The sequence below is a fragment of the Dipodomys merriami genome, unplaced genomic scaffold, assembly GCF_024711535.1.
Source record: "Dipodomys merriami isolate MVZ:Mamm:240054 unplaced genomic scaffold, mDipMer1.0.p SCAF_13, whole genome shotgun sequence".
Lineage (NCBI taxonomy): Eukaryota > Metazoa > Chordata > Mammalia > Rodentia > Heteromyidae > Dipodomys > Dipodomys merriami.
This window is the reverse complement of record NW_027202604.1, coordinates 20,305,868-20,319,742: the sequence shown is the minus strand read 5'-3', so window position 1 is coordinate 20,319,742 and position 13,875 is coordinate 20,305,868. Positions and strand designations below refer to the sequence as shown.

The window sequence follows — 13,875 nt, the reverse complement described above, 5'->3', positions numbered from 1 at the left end:
TATTGTATGGGGAAGATAGGATTTGGGAGTACAGTCTTTAAGTATGATAACTATATTCAAGAAAGCATACTGTGAAATCTAATCATAAGGTCACTGAAATATTGCCAGATAATTTGATTTCCCCTGCTGCTTCTATCTCCAAGCAGAAGAACATTTTCCTTCAGCTCAGGAGAAAGAACACATGCACAGCACAGAACTTAAACCAATCCCAACTCCAAATTTCAAAAACATACCTCCTTCCTTGGATCTCGAGAAAAAGGATTCAAGAAAAATTTGCTTTGTTGCTTTGTATGTCCCTCCCCCACGGTATAACCCCTGCTTTCACTGTATTTGATGTTGGTATAATTTGTGGAGGGGAAGGGAAAAAACAAATCATTTAAATAAGGATACAGGTGGACCCATTGCAACAATGAGATGTACAAGTCATTATGTCAAAAACGAAAAAATGGTGGGGGGGGGAGATGGTTGGGTAGGGGGGACAAGGGGAGAATGGGATGTGAAGGGTAAACAAAGGAGGAGGCTACAATGCTTGATAAGAAATGTACTCATTATCTTGCCCATGTAATTGTAACCCCTCTGTATAGTATTTTCACAATAAAAAAATTTTCAAAAAAAAAGAATAATTTGGATTTGTGTTAACAGAATATAATTCTTTTTGCAAAAGAAAAGTAATCTCTCTCTCTCTCTCTCTCTCTCTCTCACTCTCTCTCTCTCTCTCTCTCTCTCTCTCTCTCTCTCTCTCTCTCTCTCTCTCTCTCTCTCTCTCTCTCTTGCTCTCTCTGGGTCTGGGCACTGTCCCTCAGCACTTCAGCTCAAGGCTAGTGCTCTACCACTTGAACCACAGTGCCACTTCCGGCTTTTTCTGTTTATGTGGTGCTGAGGAATCGAACCCAGGGCCTCATGCATGCAAGGCAAGCACTCTACCACTGAGGCACCTTCCCAGCCCAATGGTTTGTGTTGTAAGCGACAGTCTCTTTTTTTCCTCTTGTAAAGTAGATTGATTCATTCACTCAACAAGTTCTTAGTAGCTGCCAGAAAGTCATGTAACATGTCAACCAACCCACTGAATGGCTGTGACCAAAGTTAAGCTGATGTAAGCCATGGGAAATGAGGGTTCCCCAGATCTTGTCTCTTCATCCCAAAGAGTTCCTACTTAAGAGCCTTAGAAATTCTGCATAAAAATTAGGTCTCCATAAAAGATAAGGAGTAGACTAATGACCCATTTCTAAAACAGGGCAATTAGTTTCAGTACTTTGCAATATAAAAAAAGCATTAGAAGCAAGTAAAGAAATCCGGCTAATATAAATCCCTTTTTAGTGCATTCAAACGGCACTTTTTGCTCCAACATCTGAAAAATATACAGTGAATGTTCAATTAGGGGGACAGGGAATTAAAGGCTAAAAATGAAGTAAAAGCAAGTGTGTCTTGTGCCAATTAAACACACCCTGGCAGTATTCCAACTTTACTCTGTTTGGGGCATGCTTTAGAAAGGAGGTTGGCACACTTTTCCCTTAAAGGGCCATTTGATAAGTACTTTATAGGCTATGCAGAACACTGAGTCTTTGGTGCTCTTTGTAGTATAGAAACAGCAAAAGGTAACCTATGGATGAATGACAAGGTGATGTTCCAATAAAACTTTATTGAAACACATGGCAATCTGAGTGTGATACCATTTTCACATATCACACAGTATTCTTTTCTTCACTGCTTCCAATCATGAAAAATATAAAAATACCAGGCATCAGTGACTCATGCCTGCAACTGTAGAACTCAGGAGATTGATCCCTGAGGACTGTAGTTCAAAGCCAGCTTATGCAGGAAAGTCTATGGGACTCTTATCTCCTATTAACTATCCCCCTCCCAAAAAAAAAGCTAGAGGTGGAACTGTGGCTAAGTGGTTAAGCCGAGTCTTAGTGAAAAAGCTCAGAGACAGCACCCAAGCCCTGAGTTCAAGCCCCAGGACCATCACAAAAAACAAACATATATATATACACACATACATATACAGCACATTATTGTAACATACACAGAATAGTATATGATACCACCACTAAAACTTTCTAATATCAAAATACCTAGGCCTTAGCTCAATTCTGCCTGCTATATAATATATAAACTCTATATATAAAATTTTTGCCTCCAAAACATAGAGGCATCTGTTATAATACACCAAGGGACGCAGCAACATCCTATAAATATTTGATTTTACCTAAATCATTTATGTCTCTGTCAGGGGTCATTTTACTTGTTTTATATTAATTATTAAAGGCATAATTAGGGAACCGTACAAAATGAAACATTAATCTCATTTTTCATTTTGTGGAATTTCTCACCACACACACACACACACACACACACACACACACACACACACACACGCATATACAGCATACTATATCACCTTCCAAAAATTGCCTTTTTTTTTTTTCTGTTTACATAGAAATCTGGGAGAAGCACTTTCCCTGCTCTCATGTAATGATTTTCTAATGAACACTGATCACCACACTGGCTTGACTCACCATGGGGCAAAGTCAGTTGCCATAGGACACATGGGATCTTATCAGTATGCATTCATCTCCTTTAGCTTGCAAAAGCATTATGCCCTCAAGTACCTTATCCTACATCTCTTGTGCCTCAGGTTCCCCCTGGTTCACCTGGGGATGAAAATAATAATGCCCTGCCAGGTTTTTTTGTCCCCTGAAGAAAACCATAGGCCAAAATCCTAGTCCAGTGTTAGGAAGGCAGCCAGCACAGGCCCAAGGACACCTATTGCTGATTATTTCTAGAATCCAGGGCAGAGTTCCTGTATAGCACAGAAGGCTGGCACTCTCATTCCAATTGGAGCTCCATTCTAAAGCAATATTGTCTTCAAAGACAGAAGTAGTTTGAAGTAGGGACAAAATCACAGCATAAGTCACCATAGCTAAGATATGGAACCAACCCAGATGCCCCTCAGTAGACAAATGCCTCTCAATAGATGAAAATGTATGTATGTATGTATGTATGTATGTATGTATGTATGTATGTATGTATACACACATGTATATGTATATATGTGAATATATTCATATATGTATGTATGTATGTATATATATATGAATATATATATATATATATATATATATATATATATATATATATATATATATATATATATATATATACACATTCTATGCTTCCATCAGAAAGAATGACACTGCCCCATTCGTTAGGAAATGGAGACCTGGGGAAAAATCATATTAAGTGAAGTAGGCCAGTCCCAAAGAAATATTGGTCCTATGGTTTCCCTTATTGGAAATAATTAGTATACATATAGGATAATCTTATCAAATGAGCAGAAAAATCTCAAAAAGCTTATATGATCATATAAGATGATGCTAAGTGAAATGAACCTCAAGATAGGGATACAAAAAGTTTTTCTTTGTTGTTGTTTTTCATGTACTGTGATTTTAAGGGGGGAGGTTCTTTTGTATGTTCATCCCCCATGTATATTCCCTATTGTCACTGTACTTGATTTTGGTACACTGCATCTTGTATATGCATTTGTCTAATTTGGGGAGGGGAAGGGGAATAACAAAATGCTGAAACAAGGACACAGGATGACCCATTGCAACAATGATACTCACAAGACACTAGGTTGGAAATAAACTTTACAACTTTTTGTTGGCGGGGTGGAGGGGGGGGGCGGGAGGGGAGGGATAGTAGGAGAAAAACAAAGGAGGGGGTAACAATGTTCGACAAGAAATGGACTCATTACCTTACTCATGTAACTGTAACTCCTCTGCATGGCACCTTTGCAATAAAAAAAAATAAAAACAAACAAAAAACAAAACAGGGCAGGTGGGATGTGGCCCAAAACTTTTCTGTAAGTTTCGTCCAAGGTGCAGTTCTCACTTCATTAAAACACACAGCGAAGGAAAAAGGAGAGGGAAAGAGAGGGAGAAGTGGGGAGAAAGACAGGGGAAAGGGGGGAGAGGAAGAGAGTTATGTCCTTTTGTAGATTATTTCTGTCCTTCAGATCATATCAAGGAAAAGAAAACCTGAGTTTTTTGATCATGTAAACCTCTACTTTTTCATGACACTCACTCATTTCTCAATTTCCATTCAAGACTTAGAATTTAGTAACAAAGGTAACTGTGACATTTTATCCATTATATATATATATGTATATGATATATATAGTTATATATATATATATATATATATATATATATATATATATAGTTAACAGTAAGTTCACTTGGTGACCACTAGCACTGTTGTCCCCATTTATGGTGTTGATAAAAAGTTTTCTTTGAGCTGTACACTGGTGGCTCACATCTATAATCCTAGCTACTCAGGAGGCTGAGACCTGAAGACTGGTTCAAACCCAGTCTGGGCAGACAAATCCAAAAGACTGGTATCTTCAATTAACTAGCAAAAAAATGGAACTGGAGATGTGGCTCAAGCGGCAGATTGCCAGCCTTAGGTGAAAAAGCTCAGGGAGAACATGATCACCCCACTCTCTCCCAAAAAGGTTTTCTATGAAAATTATTTCATTGAATTGAGCTACAATAAGCAAAAACTAAGAAAACTAGTAAGCACATAATACTATAAGAATAAATAAAAACAAAATTTGTAACAATGGCAGGAATAACTGGGTATGAATACCACAAAAAACTAGGAAATGTGACAAACATATAGTTCAGCATTGGGAAGAAGGTGTTATAGAATGAAGCATCTATGATTCCTCCCCTTAATTCACAATAAACCAAAATCCTAATTCCTTATGTAATTATATTAGGAAGTAAAGCTTTGGCAAAAGACCAGAGTGGAATTCTCATAGACAAGATTAGTGCCCTTCATGCCAATTTTTTTCTTTTTTGCAGGACTTCCAGAAGTAGTTTATAAACTAACATTAACATGTGTATATCATGCAGGGCTGAAGCAAATGCTGTGCATACAACTGCAGGTGCTTGGAGTTGGAGAAAAACTAGTTGCTTACTATCTTATTCCTTCCTATATTTTAACACTGTCAGAAAAGTCCAGCATGATTGCATCTTAACAGAACAACTCCAGACCCCTTCCTAGCATATTCAGTCTACTATCTTGTGGCCTATGATAAAAGACAAAAGCCCTTGCTTGAACATCACTTTCCTAATTCCCCTTAGACACTGGCTTTGAGAAATCATTCAAAAATATTTACTGAGAATTTACTGGGAAAGAAGAGGTTAAGTATGTCAGATACATCTTCCACCCTCACAGAACTAATAAGGATCAATGGGAAAGACAGGCCCCAAGTACTAACAAACTAGTAGGAACAAACTTGTCCAAGTTGGACCATTAGTATCAAGTGAGCACCCAATTCCAGATAAGAGAAGGACAGGATAGAACAGAGCTTCTTGGGAGCCATGAGTAAAGGGAGTAGCCAGGGGAAATAATGACAAAAGGGGAACACAATGAGGGAGAAACAGCTTGTGCAAAGGTCCTCTAGACAGAGACACCAGGTACCCAGACAGCAGTGTATGACAAGAGGCTGGAACATAAGGTAGAAGAGGAGCAGTCTATCTTTGTTCTAAGACAAAGGGTCAGTCCTCCATAAGCCTGTCAGACAAAAGGAAAACGAGAGTGAGACAGGCAGCTAAGGAGCTAGGTTTAATTTTCTGGGTATTCTACAGAAAAGGCCTAGGAGAAAAGGAGCAGCCAAAGTTAAGAGTTCCCTGAAGTTATTCGTAGAAGAGATTCTAGGCTTGTTGTGTTCAGACAAGGAAGACATTGGAGATAGGACATAGTTTGGGATTATCCCGGCTCTAACTTAAGCTGAGAAAGGTGAAAGGGATAGATTTGTCAACACGTTAACTGAGCCAGGTATGACACACTGGAGTTTAGCAGAGGATTCTGTACCACAGGAAAGAAGGGGGATTTAAAAATGACCCTGAAACTCAGGGCATTGTGTAATTAGGATTCTGTCATAGGAGAAAGACATACTTACTATGTGAACATAGGGCCTGGGGATAAGGATAAAAGAAGGAAATGGAGCTATGCAGACCAGAAGAGAGTTTAGAATGTTTCTGGCAAAAGACAGAAGCACAGAAATGGCTCCTCATTAAATTCCAGAAGTCAGGTGAAACACGTTCAAACTAAGAGGAAAGAATCTAAGAATTTGCACCTCTGGAATAGCATTATAAGGCAAACAGCCAAAGTAGAAATAGCATTTCCTAAAAGAATAATAGACTTTTAATACAAGCACACAGCTTAAAATTTCTCTTTTAAATAACTTTGATCTAAATGGAAGTGCCAAAGGGTATTCCAGGTATGGGGCTAAGTATAAATCAGGTGAACACCCAGATGTTTTCAACATCTGTTTACTTGACAAGAGTTTTGCTATTAATCAGAAAGTCTGACAGTCACTTCGTAGGTAAAATGACCAATTCTTCAGTGACATAAAGAAAACTCAAAAGATAGCCAGGTGCTGGTGGCTCACGCCTGTAATCCTAGCTACTCAGAGGCTAAGATCTGAGGATAACGGTTCAGAGCCAGCCTGGGCAGGAAAGTCTTTGAGACTCTTATCTCCAATAATCCACTAGAAAACAGGAAGTGGCACTGTGGCTGAAGTGGTAGAGTGCTCACCTTGAGCTGAACAGGGAAGGGACCGCGCCCAAGCCCAGATTTCAAGCCCCAGGACCAATAAAACAAAACAAAACTCAAAAGATAAAACATGTCAGCCAGGAATTATGAGTCCATGTGTTCCACCTTTATGCCTATTAAAGATCATTGAACATTGAGGGTGTGAAGACAGTAATAAAAAATTAAGGTAGTGATTTGGTATCAAGCAAGATGAAATGCACAACAAAGGAGATTTGGGAATCATTTATCCATTTCGTTTATCTACAGGAACCTCCCCATCCAAAGCCATTACAGGTAAAATATATTTTCCTTAACTGAGAACAAACAAAGGTAACTGCTGTCAACAGCAAAATCTCACCTCCATGAATAAAAGAAATAACATTTTTCCCCTGGATAGTACTGGGCACCTAGTCTATATGCTTTTAGGTTGTTCTTCAGATACATTCTAGTACTAACATTCTTAGGCTGGTTTCAGACAGAGATCCTCTTTCAAGTAGCCAAAATTACAGGCATGCACAACCATACCCATCACAATAAAATGATTTCATATTGTAGCTGAGTGCCCATGAACCATGCCTATAATACTAGCTACTCAGGAGGCAGGGATTTGAGGAAACTAATTTGAAGCCAGCCTGGGCAGAAAAGTCAGAGGGACTCTTAACTGCATTAACTATCAAAAAGCTGGAAGTTAAATTGTAGTTCAAGTGGTAAAGTGTTAATCTTTTATTTTTTTGGGGGGGGTCCGGTCGTGGGGCCTGAACTTTGGGCCTGGGTGCTGTCCCTCAGCTCTTCAGCTCAAGGCTAGCACTCTACCACTTGAGCCACAGCACCACATCCGGCTTTTTTCTTATGTGGTGCTGAGGAATCAAACCCAGGGCCTTGAGCATGCAAGGCAAGGGCTCTACCACTGAGCCACCTTCCCAGCCCCTAAAGTGTTTATCTTAAGCAAAAAAAAAAAAATCTCAAGGACAGCGTCCAGGCCCAGAGTTCAAGCCCCAAGACTGTTGTATGCATGTATGCATATTTACACACATACACACACACACACACACACACACACACACACACGCACGCACACACGCACACAGAATAATTTCAAATTCCTTGGGTGGGCAATTTGGTTCAGTGTAGACTACCTGCTCAGGATGTGTGAAGTTCAGCTATTTAAAATGAAGTCAGGAAGAGTCCATACTGGGGAGGAAAAGGGGCCAAGGGAGGGAGAAGAACATCTTTTCATAGGCTGAGTCACAGGGCCTTGTCATACGGCAGGGGTCCAAAGTCAAGGACAAACCAGAGGGGAAAACAAAAGGACAAATGTTTCGAAGATCACAAGGGAAGTCTTCTAAACCACAAAAATAAACACATACATTTACTAGATGTTTCTTTCCAATGAGGTCTCTAAAAGGCTCTTGCATGAACATCACACTGAGGTGAGCAACCCCCATTGTGAAAGTACATCTAGCTCTGGGGGATTTGAGAGGCATTCAAGCAGAAGAAAATCACAGGCATAAAAGTTTGTCAGCCTAGGCATAAAAGTTTGCAGGACTCCATCTCAACCAATGGCTGTGCACGGAGGCTCATGCCTATCATCCCCAATGACAAGGAAAATATAGGCAGTCCAACAGGCCAGCCAGGATATAAAATGAGACGCTACTTTGGAAATAACTAATGTAAAAAGCAGGTAGAAGTATAGACAAGTGGTCTAGCACCGGCCTATCAAGCACAGAGTTTTGAGTTTAATCCTCAGAAGAGGGAATGCGGGAGACAAGGAGGAAAAGAAAAAGGAAGGGAGGAAGAAAGGAGTGAAAAAGGGAAGGAAGGAAGGAGAGAGGAGAGGGAAAGGAAAATTAAACCATGAGTTCTATGTCATCTGGATATTTTTTTTCCCTTAATAAACTTTTGGGCAGAGCTTAATGGCTCAAACCTGTAATCTCAGAAAAGCAGGAGGTTGAGATCAGTAGGATCACAATTCAAGACTAATCATCCCCCCCTCCTCCCATCTCTACAAACAAGCCATGCATGAAGGCTCATGGCTATAAATCCAGAGACCAGCGAGGTATAGATAATAGAATCATAGTCCGGTTTGGTACCAAAAACCAAACCAAAAACAAAACAAAAAAATAAGACTCCATCTGAAAAATAACTACAAACAGGAGAAGCTGGGGATGTCACTCATGTGTGAGAGCCCTTGACTTGCCTCATCTCACCAAAAATGAGGCTTTAATTTCAAACCCCAGTACTGCCAATCAATACATAAATTAAAATAAACTTAATTTTGCCAATAATCAAAGATTTGTGTGTCGTTTATGAAACAATGCAGAGATACTCTGACCCCTTTTCGACCGTTACAAAGCTCAGAAGGACATGTATGCCTTAAAAACAAACAAACAAACAAAAAGCACCCAAACCTGCTTTCTCCAGGTAGACTACCTAAATTAATCACTGAGGAAGTTAGCAACTAGAACATTATGGCATATTTTTTATGTCTATTTTTTGTCGGTCATGGGGCTTAAACTCCAGTCCTGGCACTGTCCCTCACCTCTTCAACTCAAGGCTAGCGCTCTACCACTTCAGCCATAGCACCACTTCTGGTTTTCTGGTGGTTTACTGAAGAAAAGAGTCTGGCTTTCCTGCCCAGGCTGGCTTTGAACCGTGATCCTCAGATCTCAGCCTCCTAAGTAGCTAGGATTATAGGCATGGGCCACTGGCACCCAGCAAATTATGGCATTTTTAAGACTGAAAAAAAAAAATTAAGAGGATTGTAGATCTATTTTTTTTAATTGAAAACTACTACTAACTGAATTTCTACCCAAGTTTGTGAAATATTGATCCTCTTTCAAGAGATCAAAATTCCATGGTTTTCTTTCAAATTGTATGCAATGGGCTGTCACTTAAAAAAAAAAACACTCCTAGAGAGTAACCTTAAGGGACTTCCGAGAGATGGCCCCATCAAGCATTACATCAGGAATAACTCAGTGGTAAGTACAGTTGAGAGAGGTAATGGGAATTGATTTCTGCTTTTCTAGACACTGTGCTTTCTGAACAGAGACAGATGTGTTTGAACCTGCCTGGCTGTGCTCTAAAATCAGGAACTTGCACTCCGATCAGCCACAGGTTGTGGATTACTCTAGGAAGCCAGCGGAGTGACAGAGATTGATAATCAGCTTCCGGAAGGCCAAGGTCATGAATCAACTTACACCAAGTGAGCCCTCCAACATGTCTAAAGCCTTTCACTGGTGATAGCAAGCTGAAAGCTGTCACTGAAACGTGTTATCTTTGCAGAAGGCTGACAAGCATTGCCAGCGAAGTAGAAAACCCTATCAAGGCTTTCCCTCCGGGCAGACTTCCAGAAGGAGGCACTGAAGTGACACTTGCCTTCAAAACACTGGTCACACCTAGTGTGGCAGGGCTCTCACTGTCCATTACATTCAGATGCTCTCTACAGCAATGCTCCCAGCAGAGCTCTCCAAAAAGATTCCACCATTTGGTCTAGGGCACAAAATCACTGACAGACAATGGATTGTGACCAAAGACGTAAAATGTATACTGAGGGATGGGGGAGAGCGGGGATGACAAATGACACAAATAGCCTTGATGATACACAATTTTGTCAGAATAGCTACTCCACTGGGTAAATCGAGATACAGGAGAGAGAAGCCAGCTATGACAGACAGGAGAGCAATTCATGGAACATTGGGAGAAATAGCTCAAAGCTAGCAAGCACGGCACAGGCCAAAGGACAAGCTTGTACAAAGGAGACTGGCTAGTTTGAAGCAATCACCAGGAGCAATCTCAGACAGATGTGCATCTGGACAAAGGAAAAGCATCCCTAGAGCTCCCTGTGTTACCAGTAGGTTTCAAGGCAAGGTAACTCTGGGAGCCACAGCATGTTGCTTTGGCCCCAGGAGTCAAGGATCTGGAAGTGACCTTCCAGGCTACAAAAAAGAAGAAAGAAAAGAAAAGAAAGCAAGGAAAAGTCAGGAAGTGAGGGAGAGGAAAAAGAGTAAGGAGGAAGGGGAGGAAGAAAGAGAGAGGGAAGAGAAAGAGAACTGCTTTTAATGGAATATAGTCATCAGTAGTTAAAGAAGAAGATGAGAAAAATATCCTTTTGGCATCCACTAAGCGCCAGGCAGCTGTAAGCAAGGATGTAATACACAGCCTGGAGCTTCCCATTAACACTGATAGAAAGATATGCTATATATTCACAAATCCCCAAATGAGGAATGAGGGTAAGGAAAGGATTAAGCAGTTGGATTGATATACAAAAGGACAAGAGGGTTAATCTTCACTCTGATAGGATAGGAAATATAATGAAAGCAACATCTCGAAGAAGCTAAGAATTTTATTTCAGCCTGCACACAGGGCACAGTGCTAGATGACAGAACCCTATCCAGTCTTACGGACAAGCTAACCACAAGGGATATATCGCTGCAGTGCCTTGGAAAAACACCAGGTACAACAGACGACAGAAATTCTATTTGTTTGTTTGTTTGTTTGCTGTTGACCAGTCCTGGGGCTTGAACTCAATCCTGGGTACTGTCTTTAAGCTTTTTCTGCTCAAAGCCAGCCATCTACCACTTGAGCCAAAGTTTCACTTCCAGCTCTTGAGTAGTTGACTGAACGTTAAGTGTCCCACAGGCTTTCCTGCCTGGGTTAGCTTCAAACTACAATTCTCAGTTCTTAGCCTTCTGAGTAGCTAGGATTAAAGGTGTAAGTCACAGGCACTCAGCTTTCTTATTTACTTTTTAAATAAAAACTTAAATTTAAATAAAACCACAGGGGATAGTAGCTACCATATTGCTAGATTCCATTTTCTGCACTTTAAAATCAATGAACACATTGCAACCCTACAAGGTAGATACTATTTCATTATCTACATTTTAAATATTTCTCAAAAATAGAGTCACAGAGTGGTTGAGTAATTTGCTCCAAGTCATACAGTTGCTTTATTAAGCCAAAGGCTGAATGAAAACAATATGTATGTTTCCAAGGAGCAAGACAGGGAAAAGCAAACCATCAAAGGTATTCCAAAATGTTTCACGTTGATCAGTAGATAAAAATTGAGTCTACCTGTTTTCCCAGTGTTTTTCATCCAGGTTTTGTTAGAAGATTCATTGTCAAAGCCATCAAGTTGCAGTTCCTGGTATTCTTCACCAACACGAGCATAATGATCCACAATGTCTATAGGAGACTGATGACGGCCCCCACAGCTGACACTAGATGTAACCCAGTGCTCAGGACCATATGCGCCTGTTGACAGAAAAGAAGGCAACGTTCAATCCTCAGGGCAAGGGGTGGAAGTACATCTCCCAACATGTCTCATTTCAAAGAGGTCAGAACAGTCCTAGGGGTCAATGTACTTCTTAAAGCAGTGTCACTTCTTGATTTGTTATCAAACCATTTGCTAACTTAACCTTTAATCAAATTCAGAGAGCTATGAAGAAGGGCTGGCAAGAGTAGTTCACATTTTTTTGGGGGGGGGGAGGAGGGAGTCAGTCATGGGGCTTGAACTCTGGGCCTGGGCACTGTCCCTCAGCTCTTCAGCTCAAGGCAAGTGCTCTACCACTTGAGCCACAACACCACTTCCAATTTTCTGGGGGTTTATTGGGGATAAGAGTCTCATAGCCTTTCCTGCCCAGGCTGGCTTTGAACCGCGATCCTCAGATCTCAGCCTCCTAAGTAGCTAGGATTACAGGCATGAGACACTGGTGCCCGGCTTAGTTCACATTTTTAAAAAAAAAATTATATTTAATTTAAACAAGTTTCCCAAAATAAGCAGAGCATTTATTCATAAGAAAGTGACGGTGGAGGTGGGGGATGGGAAGGGATGGGAAGGGAAAACAAAGATGGAGGCAACAATGCTTGATAAAAAATGTACTCATTGGGGCTGGGAAGGTGGCTCAGTGGTAGAGCGCTTGCCTTGCATGCCTGAGGCCCTGGGTTCGGTTCCTCAGCACCACATAAGCAAAAAGAAAAAAAAGCCTGAAGTGGTGCTGTGGCTCAAGTGGTAGAGCGCTAGCCTTGAGCTGAAGAGCTGAGGGACAGCGCCCAGGCCCAGAGTTCAGGCCCAACGACCGGACCCGAAAGGAAGAAAGGAAGGTACTCATTTTCGACATAAGGACTTGTACATCTCATTGTTGCACAATTGTAACCCCTCTGTACAGCATTTTCACAATAAAAAAAAAAAAAAAAGAAATGTACTCATTATCTTGCCCATGTAATTGTAACCCCTCTAAACCGTATTTTCACAATTAAAAAAAAGGAAAAAAAAAAGAGAAAGTGACTTAAGTGATTTAGTATGTTCCTTATTGGGAATGATATCCTAAATACAACTTTCTTCTTAGCTCACAGGAGTGTGTAAACCGGAAAAGGAAAGAAAAACAACCTGAAAAATATTGTACAAAATGGATGTGAGTCATGAAAAACTATGGAGAAAAATGAGGCATATTTTTCTCTGACTAATTTTGGAAGGCTTCTCAGTGTGTCCAGAGTTGCTACTAATGAATGTTAAGGAGGCTCACATCTCTCTTTCCAAGAAATCGCTTGCAGGAGTTGACTCTGGACTCAAACAAATAAAGACTTGGGGAAGAGGGGAAAGGGGGGATACATCACAGAAACAACCATGGAATGTTATTCTGATGGGCCCCCATAAGAGGTCAGCACAAAAAAAAAACCCTACATTTACTTCTCTGACCCACTTGGAAACACAAAACTACAGGGGCAATAGCGGCTCCATAGATAACAACCAAGAACAAAGAACAATTTTTACAAAAAGATTTAGCTCCATTTTCTTTTGAGAATTAGGCATAGAGGAAAAAGAGCACACTTGTGTATTGGTAACCTCAGGGCACAGTTAAGTCAGTTGTAAGTGCCAGAATACTGACTAGAAAAAGGGAATATCACCATTGCCATTATTAGCAGGACTCCAGCTAAATTAGGAAATGTCAACCAACTTTGAAAATGTCAAGGGCTTTTACTCATGGTGTTTTAACTCTTGCTCAAATTCCCAAAGACTAACATGAGTTAGTCTTAAAGGGTCAGAATGTGTGTTTCCATATGTGTTTAGTCAAGCATTATGATTGGTGCAATCACTCACTTTAAATTGACTATCAGATGCTAAAAGAATCCACTGAGAAATGGCAGAGAGAGAGAGAGAGAGAGAGAGAGAGAGAGAGAGAGAGAGAGAGAGAGAGAGAGAGGGAGGGAGGGAGGGAGGGAGGGAGAGGGAGGGAGAAAGAGAGAGAGAAAGAGAGAGAAAATATGGATAAA

At 40.6% G+C, this 13,875-nt stretch overlaps 1 protein-coding gene across 3 annotated transcripts in view; it reads right to left on the bottom strand.

The window, feature by feature from the left end:
- Positions 1-13,875, bottom strand: part of Ptprg (protein tyrosine phosphatase receptor type G) — a 693,584-nt gene that overhangs the window by 280,573 nt on the left and 399,136 nt on the right. For all 3 annotated transcript variants that reach the window (XM_070018858.1, XM_070018857.1, XM_070018856.1), the window contains exon 3: positions 11,677-11,856. In XM_070018858.1, the coding sequence (XP_069874959.1) occupies positions 11,677-11,856 (180 nt within the window). The remainder of the gene's footprint in view (positions 1-11,676; positions 11,857-13,875) is intronic.